The 12799-nt window shown below is 40.9% G+C and overlaps 1 protein-coding gene across 1 annotated transcript; it reads right to left on the bottom strand.

The window, feature by feature from the left end:
* Positions 1–424: 424 nt before the first annotated feature.
* LOC140185821 (uncharacterized) lies at positions 425–12110 on the bottom strand. Its single transcript, XM_072239571.1, has 3 exons — positions 11966–12110; positions 3628–4598; positions 425–2099 (listed from the first exon to the last, which is right to left on the bottom strand). Exons 1-3 carry the CDS (start codon positions 12018–12020, stop codon positions 1965–1967), a joined length of 1161 nt encoding a protein of 386 aa, XP_072095672.1. The 5' UTR covers positions 12021–12110; the 3' UTR covers positions 425–1964.
* Positions 12111–12799: the final 689 nt, after the last annotated feature.

Genomic DNA, 12799 nt, shown 5'->3' with positions numbered 1-12799 from the left:
CCACAATTCCACCCCACCCCCCCACCCTCAGCTCTTTGCCTTTATTTTAGATTTCACAACGGCCACAACTTTGATTTTGCTCCAATCAAACAGTAGTTATCCATTGTGTCCAATGATGACAGGAGGGAGTTTGTGTTGTGTTTTTTTTTTAAAAAGTGGAAAAGCCATGGCACAGGCCAGTTCCACTCTTGACCTTGGCAGTTAAGTCCATTGGTATGAACAAGCGTCACAAACTGAGGTCTTCCTTGGTGCAGTAGATGACCATAACGTCTTCTGTCATGCCCTTCCTTCTTTATGGAACTTTGGAGTAGGGGTTGGATCTCTCTGGTAGATCCCTTGCATACTAGGACAAGTACTAATCGTGTACTCTTATTTTATAAACGCTGCAATGTTAAAGATTATAAAAAGCACCCCCATCAATAAATGACAGTTGAAAATTTATTGAGATGTCATACATTCAGATGCAATGGGGCTGCACAGTGGTCCATGAAACTTTCATAGCAAAGTAGGACAATATTCAATTTACATTTTGGCACATTGCAACAGCTTAATTAAAAAAAAATTAGAACTGATTACATGAGATTCCAAAGTAATTTAATTATGCCTATTATATTCATCCTTAGTTTGAAAATAAAGCTAATTGCCTCAAAAAAAACCCACTAATTTCAAGGCATGAAAATTCAGTACAAATTCCACAATACTTTCAGGTCCATTCACGCAAAGACAATTCCATCACCTAATATGAACAATATCGCCATTTCAGCCATCTAGTTTAATTATAATCATCAAATAGTCTCAACTCAAGATCTGTTTGTTGTTCCCCTCTGCACCTCATGGTGCATTGGGGTGGCAACCTTGCTGTTTCTTTAGCATTTGTCTGTTTTTATTTTTAAAATGAGGCTGAGTAGCTAGCTTGACACTCAACCCAGCACAGATGGAAAGTGTTCAAGGAGCCAGCCGGATTTGAACCTGCGATCACTCGCCTCAGTCTAGTGTGGATGCCACTACACCATTGGTTGTCTTAACTCAAACAAAATGCCACATCATAAAATAAAAGTGGTGGGGGTGGCGGGGGGGGGGGGCGGGGAGAGAGAAAGGTGGGAAGAAAGAAATCCCAAACCAAACTAATTCTGCTCAGGAAGAGTTCTGAGATCAAACAAAATTGTTTTTTTTAAATGATAGACAATTTGCAGGGACCATTGGGCACCATTTAAATCAAGGTGCATCTTTGAGCAAATCTTGATCAGCTCACTTAAGTCCATAAAATTAATGCAAAAGCTGCTTAAAAATTCTCTCTTCAAGTATCATCAAGCAGTAGAAATGGTGTGATTCTACTTTTTAAAAGTAGATTCAGTTAAGAGGCATGCAAGTTAATCAGCCAGGCATCTGGTTAAGTAACTTAATATTACCAAATATTCACTCCCCCAACTATTGTCATTTCCTTCACAAACTGAAGTACCATAGATTCAAGATCTAGATCAGAGCTTCCCAATCTGGGGTGCAGACCCCTCAGTTAATGGCATAAGAAAGGTTGGAGACTCCCTTACCTAAATGTTGGCTGGCACAAGTTACTAGACAAGATTCATGCTGATGAACAAATCTCAAGTACCATTATTAAGGCGAGTCATCCAACTAGCAAAACAAAACTATACCATGACTTACTGCATACTGGTGTAAAGCAATCTTAGTGCAAACATACATTTATATTTTAAAAAATAAAATTTCAAACATCCAATTCATTGTTTGGCTTTTTATTTCCACATTTCCTTTTTTTTTTAAAACATTACTTCATGTAAAGAAGGAGCATGAATCCCCTGATACTAGACAAACCTTCTCAGCAAGAGGCGCATATACAAAAGAAAAAACACAGTAAATCAAAGGACCTACATATAATAACACAACTAGGAAAACTTCCATTGAAAGAAGAATTTTCTGCTAGATGTCAGAGCTTATATCAGAAAATTTCAGCTCATCTTGAAGTTGGATTTCTTTTTGAGACTCGTGATGACTTCACTCAAGTTCTGATCAAGCCGTTGATAATCAGAAGTCTTTGGCCGCCTAGTTCTTTTGGGACCACCTTTCTGACACAGGGAGATAATCTGAAATGAAACAAAGCAATTATATGAAGGTTTCAACTTCACTCTGGCTATAAAGTAGATTTGTCTAACAAGGCTTAGATCTGAAATAAAAAATGATAAAATCTGCAGATGCTGGAATTCCAAAGCAACACACACACACAAAAAATGCTGGAGGAGCTCAGCAGGTCAGGCAGCATTTATGGAAGAGAGTAAACAGTTGACATTTTGGGCCAACGCCCTTCAGGACTAGCCCTAGCCCCTCAGATCTTCAAAATGGTGAACTTGTGGAATTCCTTGACACAAGGGAGACCAAACCCAATGCCATGGGTCACCTCAGATACCCCTCTGCTCCACAGTATGCCTCATCATACTCAAATATTATGTGGACCTATGTAACGTTCCGTTATATTGGCTCGTGTATGTCTAGGGGAAATCCCGCCCAGCACCTGCTTCAACACTCCCCTCAGGGTCAGTCGCCGCCCGAATCAATCACAAACATCAATCATCAGCCAGCACACCCAGTAAATTTTAACACATACACTTTATAAATATTACTAATTCTATGACATTAATATGCATTTGATACAGAGAGGAAAGTAATGGGAAAAAAAAAGGTGCCAACACTTATCAAAGTCCAAGTTCTTCGCGCGCTACCGTTGGAGCTCAATTCGATGTCAGACGACCACCCGAATTCCATCGACTCACGGCTCGGGACCACCCTGAGTGATCGATCGGAACCTCTCCGCACGTCCGCCATCCTCCTCGTCTCTCCTCCGACTCCCCCCAAAACCCAGTCCACAGTCATATCATACAGCATGGCATCCGAAAACAAAACGATACATAACCACCCATTGGCTAATAGAACCTTTTTATCATCATTTTAAAGTAAAACAAACTGTTAGCGCAAACTCTCTGCAGCGTTAAAACACAACAAAGCCGCATTCCCCAGATTAACATAACAAAATCGCCATTTTAAATGTAACAAAAGAAAGACCCCGTACACCTAAATCCAAGATTTTCTGTAACCGCACACCCTTTAGAAGAGGTATTCCTAACCTTTTTAGGCTATGGAGCAATACCATTAGGGGATCCATGGACCCCTGCTTTAGAACTGCCATATTAAACCACAGTTGGCAGGTTGGAAATGCATCTCTACCAAAGATGGTGCAAGGCACTCCTCTGTTAGGCTGCAGGCTACCCACAGGCACGGTGTAGCCCCCCCTGCCTCCTCCCCCCCCTCACCAAAACTGATCAGGGACACATGAAGCCATGGGAGCAGGTGGTGGATGGTCATATGAGCAGCTGGTGCTTATCACAAGTCCTGGTTATGCGACCACTGAAACCAGGCAGACAATCTCCGGAGAGTATTGATAATGGCTGGGGTCACCCATCTTGTTAAGACACTGTCCAGAAGGTGGCAATGGCAAAACAATTCTGTAGAAAAGAATTGCCAAGACCAATCATGATCATGGAAAGACCATGATCACCTATGTTATACAGCACAGCACATAATAAACAAACATTATACCAAGAAAATTAATAAGCTTACCTTATTTTTGTTGTGGTATGCAATATATACCACTGATAGAAGCAATAATCCCAGTATCAGATACATCATAAAATGACCATCTTCAACAGCAGGTTTTGCAGCGATGTTGATATCTGATTTGAAGGACACTTCAGTTGTAGTATGAATATCAAGGGCAGTAGTTTGGGCAACTACTTCATCAGTGGCAACTGGCTTTTTATAAGCTTTGTTTATAGTGGTAGATTGGGAAGTCTGCGGGAGCACATCAGATATGCTGACAACCTTGGATCCACTTTGCTGTGTGGCATTGTGGACAATATTGTTATCGGCCGCAGGTCTGGAAGGCTGACCCCCCTCGCCGGCTGCAAGTCCGGAAGGCTGAGTACTATTACCGGCTGCAGTTCCGGAAGGCTGATCCCCCTCACCGGCCGCAAGTCCGGAAGGCTGAGTACTGTTACCGGCTGCAGTTCCGGAAGGCTGATCCCCCTCACCGGCCGCAAGTCCGGAAGGCTGAGTACTGTTACCGGCTGCAGTTCCGGAAGGCTGATCCCCCTCACCGGCCGCAAGTCCGGAAGGCTGAGTACTGTTACTGGCTGCAGTTCCGGAAGGCTGATCCCCCTCACCGGCCGCAGGTCTGGAAGGCTGAGTACTGTTACTGGCCGCAGGTCCGGAAGATCGATCCCCCTCGCCGGCCGCAGGTCCGGAAGGCTGAGTACTGTTACCTGCCGCAAGTCCGGAAGGCTGACCCCCCTCGCCGGCTGCACCAGCTGTAGTTTTATTAGACTGGTTACTGTTGACAACCCGATTCCCATTCTGCTGCACAGCTATTTGGTTATTGCCGTTAGTGGTTTTTCTGATAAACTGGTTACTTTTATCAATAGTTGTATTTCCTGTTGAGTGAAGCACATCCTTCGCAATTGGGGCTTGGGCTCCAGTTGCATCTTTCTTTATTTCCCCTTTGGCCAAAACAAGGGTGCTCTTGTAAAAAGTAACTGCAAACAGAAATGTTGGTTATTTATTCACTATTTACTGTTCAAGATAAATCTCATCAAGAAATATACATTTAAGGTGCCTCATTTCAAAAGTCCTCCATAATACAGTGGAGGGGAGGACAAAGATCTTTACTTACCACTGATAACACTTTTCCCATGAAGACAAAGCACTTCACGCTTTAGCAGCACTCGCTGCCTTTGCAGCAATGCAGACAGCTAACCACAAACTTAGTATATTATGAAGGGCAAGTGTCAGCTAGGACACTAACTTTTCAAACAATTACACTGGCCTAAGCTGGACAAATTCTCTGGAATTAGTTATTTTTAAATTAAGCAATATCTGGTACTACATTGAACTGAAACAAATTAGCCATTTTGATTTTGAATACAACACTTCGTCCTGCCCCACTTCTCAGAGCATTACCATGACAACTAATTTTGAAGAGGAATATATCATACATTTGCAGGTACAACCCATGACAGCAATAAAGAAAATTTCTGCAAGTCAATTTTGTGCATTTCCCTGCAAATTTGTAGGAAATTCAGAACAATTCAAAGGTAGTGGATACGACCCAATCCATCATGGGTAAACCGCACCCCATAGAGCACATGCCAGGGGAAAGAAGCCTCCATCAAGGACCACCAGGACTGCTGTCACCAGGAAGCTGGTACAAGAGCCACAAGATGCCCACCTCCAGGTTCAGGAACCGTTATTAGCTCTTGAACCAGTGCGAATAACTTCACTCACTCCACTGAACTCTTCCCACAATTTATAGTCTCACTTTCAAGGATTCTTCAACTCATGTTCAATGTTTATTGCTTATTTATTGTTACTTATTTTTTCCTTTTGTATTTACACAGTTTGTCTTTTTCACATTGGACACTTGTCCTGTTGGGTGCAGTCTTTCATTGATTCTATTATGGTTCTTGGATTTACTAGGTAAGCCTACAGGGAAACAAATTGCACGGTTGTACATGCTGATATATGATAATAAATTTACTGCGAGCTTTGACTGCAGCATTTTCATTGCCACAAAAACTTGTAACACAGACATCCCACCTCTCCTGGAAGTTCCGGGAGTCTCCCGTATATAAATAGTGGCTCCCTGATGCCTGCAAATTATATACAATATCACGAAAATCGATTTTTTGAGAGCGAGAGAAAGCAAGAGAGAGCACGAGAGAGAACGCAAGCAAGAGCGTGCCATGGGAGAGTGTTCCAAAAAAAGAAAATATAAAACGTACATCACCCCAGACTACACTAAAGTGTACCCCTGCCTAATAGGGGTCAAAAATAATGATAGTGTTGCTCGCTGTGCTGTTTGCAACAGTGACTTTTCTATTGCCCATGGTGGGTTAAGACTGTAAAAGACATGTTGAGGTGAGTTTAACAGGTGTCATTCATTCATCAGCATTGCTAACGTTATTTAAACTAGCTGGCTAGCTGCTAAGGAGCTACTCTATTGCAGACATCCTATCTCTCCTGGAAGTTCCGGGAGTCTCCCGCAAATTGATGGTGTTACCTCCCTGAAATGAGTTTTTGCAGGGTGGGATGTCTGGTAACATGAACACTAGTAAATGAGAAAGTATTGAAATCACCAGAGCATCACTAGTACCTATGATGTTAAAGATACATTGAAATATAACATCAGGCTTGGTTGGTGTCTTAGCCACAAACACCAGCGGCCCGCAGAGATTTTTCCTAGTCGTGAAAGAGGTCCAAGTCCAGATGTTTTACAGGCAAAATATTTGGACTGGGTAATTAAAACCCCAATAATCCACTTATTTTGGAAATCCGAATGGACATTAAACCCTTTAAATCAGGTTTTCCCCAACCTGGGGGCTACAGAGACCTTGGTTAATGGTAAGGATCTAGGGCATAACAAGGTTGGGAACCCCTACTTTAAACTCATCTTGCTCAACAAAGAATGTTACACTACTGTGCCTCATAATATAGGAACTAAAAATTGTATGTTGGGGTATTAATAGGAGCAACAGCCAATAGTTTGGAAAATCTGCCAGTTTGATCCCACTAAAATATTAAGTCTGGCAGGTGAGACCTGTGAATGAAAAAAAACTTGATTTTCCACAGAGAAAAACCTATCCTTTCATTTTCAACAGCATTTTGAATAATTGCTGAAATCAAGCAAAGAGCACCAAAAGCATTTCAGTCAATGGAAACAAAACGCTTGCTGCTCTAACTTTATTCAACAGAAATTAATAAATGACAGAATCCGAAGAGCAAATCTACTCTTCACAGCTAAGGCCGAAGATTGAGTAAATGACTTAGAGAAACAAGGGTAATTTCAAATATTACTATGACTCAGACAAGCCCAAAGTCTTGTATATTACAACAGCACTGAACGATTATTAATCTGATTGATTACAGACGCTATTGCCTTCAGGTATAATTTGAATCATGCAAGATCTACTTTATATTTTAGGCAGAAAAAGGCACAAGGACTGAAAGATTACAATCTGGATTTACTTTTATGGATGCAGTGAAAATGGACACATTGTGTCAGTTGGCTATTCCAAATAGAAAGTGAGGAAACATTCTACAATAAAACACAGTATAAAAAATTCAGCGATTGTTCAGTGAAATACATATACCCAAGGGCCTGCAAGGACAGCTTTGAGAGATAAATTTAAAGTATTCAGTGCGTCACTAAATTAAGACCAAAACAGAAGCAACAAATTAGGCAGCAGCTGTGAGGAACAGATAAAGGTTCCATGTTACTGACTTTCCATCACAGTGCCTTGAAAAAGTATTTAGCCCGCACAACTATTTTCACATTTTACTGTTTTTCTAAATACAAATATTGAATTAGGATTCTGATCAAACCTACAAAACACTGTACATGTCAAATCAAAAGAAAAACTCCAAAACCTGACAACAATGTACTGAAAATTATAAACCAAAATTGTGAGTCCGAGAAAGTATTCATCCACTTGGCATAACTATGCTAACTTCTCAAGAGCCATGTTACCCTATTTGTTGACGTAGAAAATTGGAGGATCACCTCTTCTCAATGAATTCATAATAAATACCTCTTTATATGGTCCAGAGGTATGGTAGATTTTCAACACTAACCAAAATGAAGACAAGTCAGGAACATGATAATAGAAGACCACATATTTAGGGACGGGTACTAGGCCACCACAAAGGCACTGAACACACCTCAGGGCTCACTGCAGTCCACCCTGACAAAATGGAAAAAAATATGAAAACACCACCATACTGTCTAGGTCAGGCTGCCTTTCTAAACTTAGTTGCCGAAGGAAAATAGCACTTGTCACAGAGGCTACCGTGATGACAGCAGTCAACAAGTGAGCTGCAGAAGGTAGTGGCTGCAGCTGGAGTTCATGGCTTTGCAGTCTCCAAGGCCTTGCACAAAAAGGGCATTTATGGAAGAGTGGAAAAGAAGAACCATGGTAAATACAAAAAAAAACATACCCTTGTCCATAAAGACTTTGCAAAGCATCACTCAGAAAAACTGTAAAGATGTGGAAAAAGGTCTTGTGGTCAGATGAGACTAAAGTGGAACTTTGTGGCTTTAACACTAAGCAGTACATGTGGTGTAAATCTAATACAGTGCACCAGGCTGGTAACACCATCCCTACTGTAAAGTATGGAGGAGAGATGGGGATGCTTTTCAGCAGCAGGGACTGAAAATATGGTCAGGATTAGAAACACAGAAAACCTACAGCACAATACAGGCCCTTCGGCCCACAAAGCTGTGCTGAACACGTCCTTACCTTAGAACTACCTAGGCTTACCCATAGCCCTCTATTTTTCTAAGCTCCATGTACCTATCCAGGAGTCTCTTAAAGGACCCTATCGTGTCCGCCTCCACCACTGCCAGCATTGAGGAGAAGATGAATACTGCTAAATACAGAGAGATCCTGGATTTAAAAAAAACTGTCAGCCTCTGCCAGAAAACAAAGTGGGAAGAAAGTTCATCTTTCAGCAGGACAACAACCCCAAGCACACTGCCAGAGCAACCACAGAGGTGCTTCAAATTAAGGAAATTGATGTCCTTCAGTGTCCCAGCATCCTGACCTTAACCTGATTGAACATCTGACAAGACGTCAAGCTTGTTGATCACCACCATTCCCCAACTAACCTGGCATAGCTTGAGCAATCTTGCATGAGGAATGGGCAAATCTTGCTCCACCGCATTATGAAAAGCTAATACTGGCTTATCCAAAAGACTACAGGGTCTAATGGCTGAGAGGTGGTTCAACTAAGTACATAGCAAAGGGGAATTAATAGTTTTGAACTGCTGACATTTATTTTTGAATTTTTAGTTTTTCATGCTTTATAATCTTGCCTGTTTTGGGGGCTTTAGAAAAATGAGCATGTGTTCACAAATAAAAATTCATAAATTGATCAAAATCCATGGTTGTAATACTCATTTATGTGAGCAAAGTAGCTGAATACTTTTTCAAGGCACCGTATATATTGTTTCAATGCATCAATATTGCCTAACCACCATCGCTTCAGCATTAGGAGACCCAAGATGCTGTACATGCTGGAGGGTGGGAGGACAGGAACAGCCAACATTTTAACTCAAACTCCGCAATAGGTCGAATTCCATCCTGACAGATGCTGCCCACTCCGGTGAATTCTTCCAGCATTTCCTGTCTTATTCAGGATTTCCAATATATGTTTTTATTTCATGTCTCCAAGTTTCTTTTAAGCAAAGCAAAACCAGCTGGAAACTAACATTATCCTGATATTTCTGTAAGTTGGACAACTATTGGGCCAAGGGTAACCTGAAAGGTTTCATTGGTTCTATTGTATTTGCTATAAATGCCCATAAGAAAATGCCTCCCAGTGCTGTATATGGTGACATGTATGCACTTTAATAAATTTACTTTCTTTCTACTTTATTTTTATTACAAAAAGATAACCTCTCACTAAAGATTAAACAAGACTGGGAGCGAGAACTTAATATGACTTTTGTTAATGAAGACTGGTCACCAGTTTTGAAAATGTTTAATTCTTCTTCGATATGTGCCAATCATTGTTTAATTCAGTTTAAAATTGTTCACCGCTATTATTTAACAAAGGAGAGACTATCCAAAATATTTCCTAACATAGATAATTACTGCGATAGGTGCAAAAATGAAGTAGCTACTTTGTCACATATGCTCTAGTCATGTCCCTTGTTGAAATCTTTCTGGAAATCTTTATTTTCCACAATTTCTAAAGCTTTGAAAATTAATACATTGACTGTTTTATTTGGAATAGTTCCACATCATATTCAGGGTATTTCATTTTCAAATCAACACGTAATTGCATTCGTTACATTGTTGGTGGGAAGAGCTTTTTTATTGAAGTGGAAAGATACTTCTGTTCCTACACTAACTCAATGGCTTTCCCAAGTAATGTTATGTCTTAGTTCAGAAAAAATTAGAAGTAGAACTTTTGATCCCCGATTTGATTTTGAGAGAAGGTGGGGCTCTTTTGCTAAATATTATCATTTAATTTGAATCAATTTACATGGTTTCCTTCCAATTTTATGTTATATAAATGTGATTTAGTAGTTGCTGTTTTCTATATAAAATTGTAAGATGTATCACTCAGGGAGTTGGTTCCTAATGGTTTTTTTCCCTTTTTTTTTGTTTTATAGTTAGCGGGGTTTTTTTTTAAGTTAGCTGGCATTCTCTTTTTTCCTTTTTTTTTCTTTTATAAAAATTTTTTTTTCATTAGTATAGGGCTCTTTTTCTTCAGCTTTATTAAATATATACACACACACTAATTTGTTGAATCTCTATTTTATAGCTGTAGAAGATTATATTAATAAAAAGATTTAAAAATGAAAATGAAATTTATTTTGAACCTTGGTCGAGGGTGGGATTTTCTAAAAAAAAAGACGGAGTTAAAGATTCAAACATGACGAATTCTGCAGATGCTGGAAATTCAAACAACACACATCAAAGTTGCTGGTGAACGCAGCAGGCCAGGCAGCATCTCTAGAAAGAGGTACAGTCGACGTTTCAGGCCGAGACCCTTTGTCAGGACTAACTGAAGGAAGAGCTAGTAAGAGATTTGAAAGTGTGAGGGGGAGATCCAAAATGATAGGAGAAGACAGGAGAGGGAGGGATGGAGCCGAGAGCTGGCCAGGTGATTGGCAAAAGGGATATGAGAGGATCATGGGACAAGAGGCCCAGGGAGAAAGACAAGGGAGGGGGGAACCCAGAGGATGGGCAAGGGGTAGTAGTCAAAGGGACAGAGGGAGAAAAAGGAGAGAGAGAGAGCGAGAGAGAGAGAAAGAAAAAGTTGTGTATATAAGTAAATAACGGATGGGGTACGAGGGGGAGGTGGGGCATTAGCGGAAGTTAATGGTCAGTAAAGATAAAGCCACACTCAGGTTGGAGGAACAACACCTTATATTCCCTCTGGGTAGCCTGATGGCATGAACATTGACTTCTCAAACTTATACACACATTCTTTCTCTCTCTCCTTTCTCTCCCTCTGACTATACCCCTTCCCCATCCTCTGTTCCCCCCACCCTTGTCTTTCTTCCCGGACCTCCTGTCCCATGATCCTCTCATATCCCTTTTGCCAATCACCTGTCCAGCTCTTGGCTCCATCCCTCCCCCTCCTGTCTTCTCCTATCATTTTGGATCTCCCCCTCCCACTTTCAAATCTCTTACTAGCTCTTTCTTCAGTTAGTCCTGACAAAGGATCTCGACAGTACCTCTTCCTACTGATGCTGCCTGGCCTGCTGCGTTAAAGATTAACAGACTAGGAGCGACTATTAAATAACAAGTACAATACACCACCAAAATCCGACGGGGATTTCAGCGGCAGCATTTAATTTGTCTAATTAGGAAACGTCGACGTACCCACCCCAGGATTTCGTGAAAGCATAACTGAAATGGAAATCGAAAGTCAAGTCACTAAGGAGGAACCTTATCACGCCAAAATCTCTTCACGTGGTCATTGCTGGAAGAGATAAAATTGGCTCTTTTGGCACAAAAGTTATGTTTTGGATGTAAAGAAAAAACTCATGTTAACATTCTTAGGTTAATCTAATTCTTTCAGAAGGGAGCTCCGAAAGAGCTAGCCCCATACACGACAGACGCCGAAACTTCACTACTTCGAACTTTGACCACACCGAAATAGCGCGTGGAAATAATTTCTTCAAATTTAGGCGAATTCATAATGGTCTAGCATTGGGGAGAACTCCTTGTATATTAAATACACCACCCGGAACTGTTTAAACTGGAGTTTACATGGCTGGACTCTGCCGCGCACACACCTGCGGCCGCTTTATCTTTATTGCCAAACGCGGAAGTTAGCAATACAGTCGTTCCAACACCCCCCAGCTCAATGTTAACATTTAAAAACTTACTACTGCTGACGAGGAGCCATATAACAACGCCAAAGGAATTGCTCTTTGGTACCATGGTAGTCTACTGTAAAGGGTATGTTGTAGAACAAGTACACAGCCAAACAGTTTTAAAATTAGATTGAAAACTAACCCCGCCTCCACATCCGCTCTCAACGTAGCTATTTACACAATTAGCTCTGATCGATATGATTGGATAAAAGCAGACCGCTAGATAATAGTATGTCAAGTCTTCTCATCTTATTCGCTGCTAATGACTCAGTTTCTATTGAACTCTTGCCTGGCAATTTATTATTTAACGACTAGTTAATTATTGATCGTTATAGTTACAAATAAACGTAAGTATGCAGAAAAAAGTTTTAATTTATCGCTTGTAATGACCCAACTGCATAGATATGTATGCTTTGTTAAGAATTTTAAAATGCAACATTTATTGAAAATATTATTCATTCGCCCTTCATCATGCTGATGACAACATACTCGTGACTATTTCACGCGGTGATTGTGGAGTGATCCGTGTACAGGAGATTCACATGCCTCCAATCTCCTCATAGCCGAGTTGGTTAATGGCGAGTGAAGTCCATTTTGTGGCGGTAATGCACCATTAAGCTGGATGCCAACCGCCGTACAATAAGATACAGACAGACAGAGGTCCATTTTGCCCAGGTGTTACTTGGGTCAAAGGAATAAGTGCGTGCCTGAGGTAGAAATCTCATCTTGGCTTGTAGCCAGCTAATGCACGTGCTCTCTGAAGCAACCTGTTATAATCTGAAGCCATATGTTTCCCAGCAACATGGAGTTTCCAGAAGAGCAACGTACTATACGTACCTGGAATTG

Source organism: Mobula birostris, chromosome 21, assembly GCF_030028105.1.
Source record: "Mobula birostris isolate sMobBir1 chromosome 21, sMobBir1.hap1, whole genome shotgun sequence".
In the NCBI taxonomy this organism is placed as follows: Eukaryota; Metazoa; Chordata; class Chondrichthyes; order Myliobatiformes; family Myliobatidae; genus Mobula; species Mobula birostris.
Note: the sequence above shows the minus strand (reverse complement) of the source record. Positions and strands in the feature narration are given on the sequence as shown.

Bases quoted from the DNA above. Each gene is read 5' to 3' on its own strand.
- LOC140185821 (XM_072239571.1), bottom strand. From the start codon at position 12,020: ATGGTACCAAAGAGCAATTCCTTTGGCGTTGTTATATGGCTCCTCGTC. The intron at 4,599-11,965 runs GTAAGTTTTTAA...TTCTGTTTGCAG, and splicing joins ATGGCTCCTCGTCAGCAGTA to TTACTTTTTACAAGAGCACC. The intron at 2,100-3,627 runs GTAAGCTTATTA...GTTTCATTTCAG, and splicing joins CATACCACAACAAAAATAAG to ATTATCTCCCTGTGTCAGAA.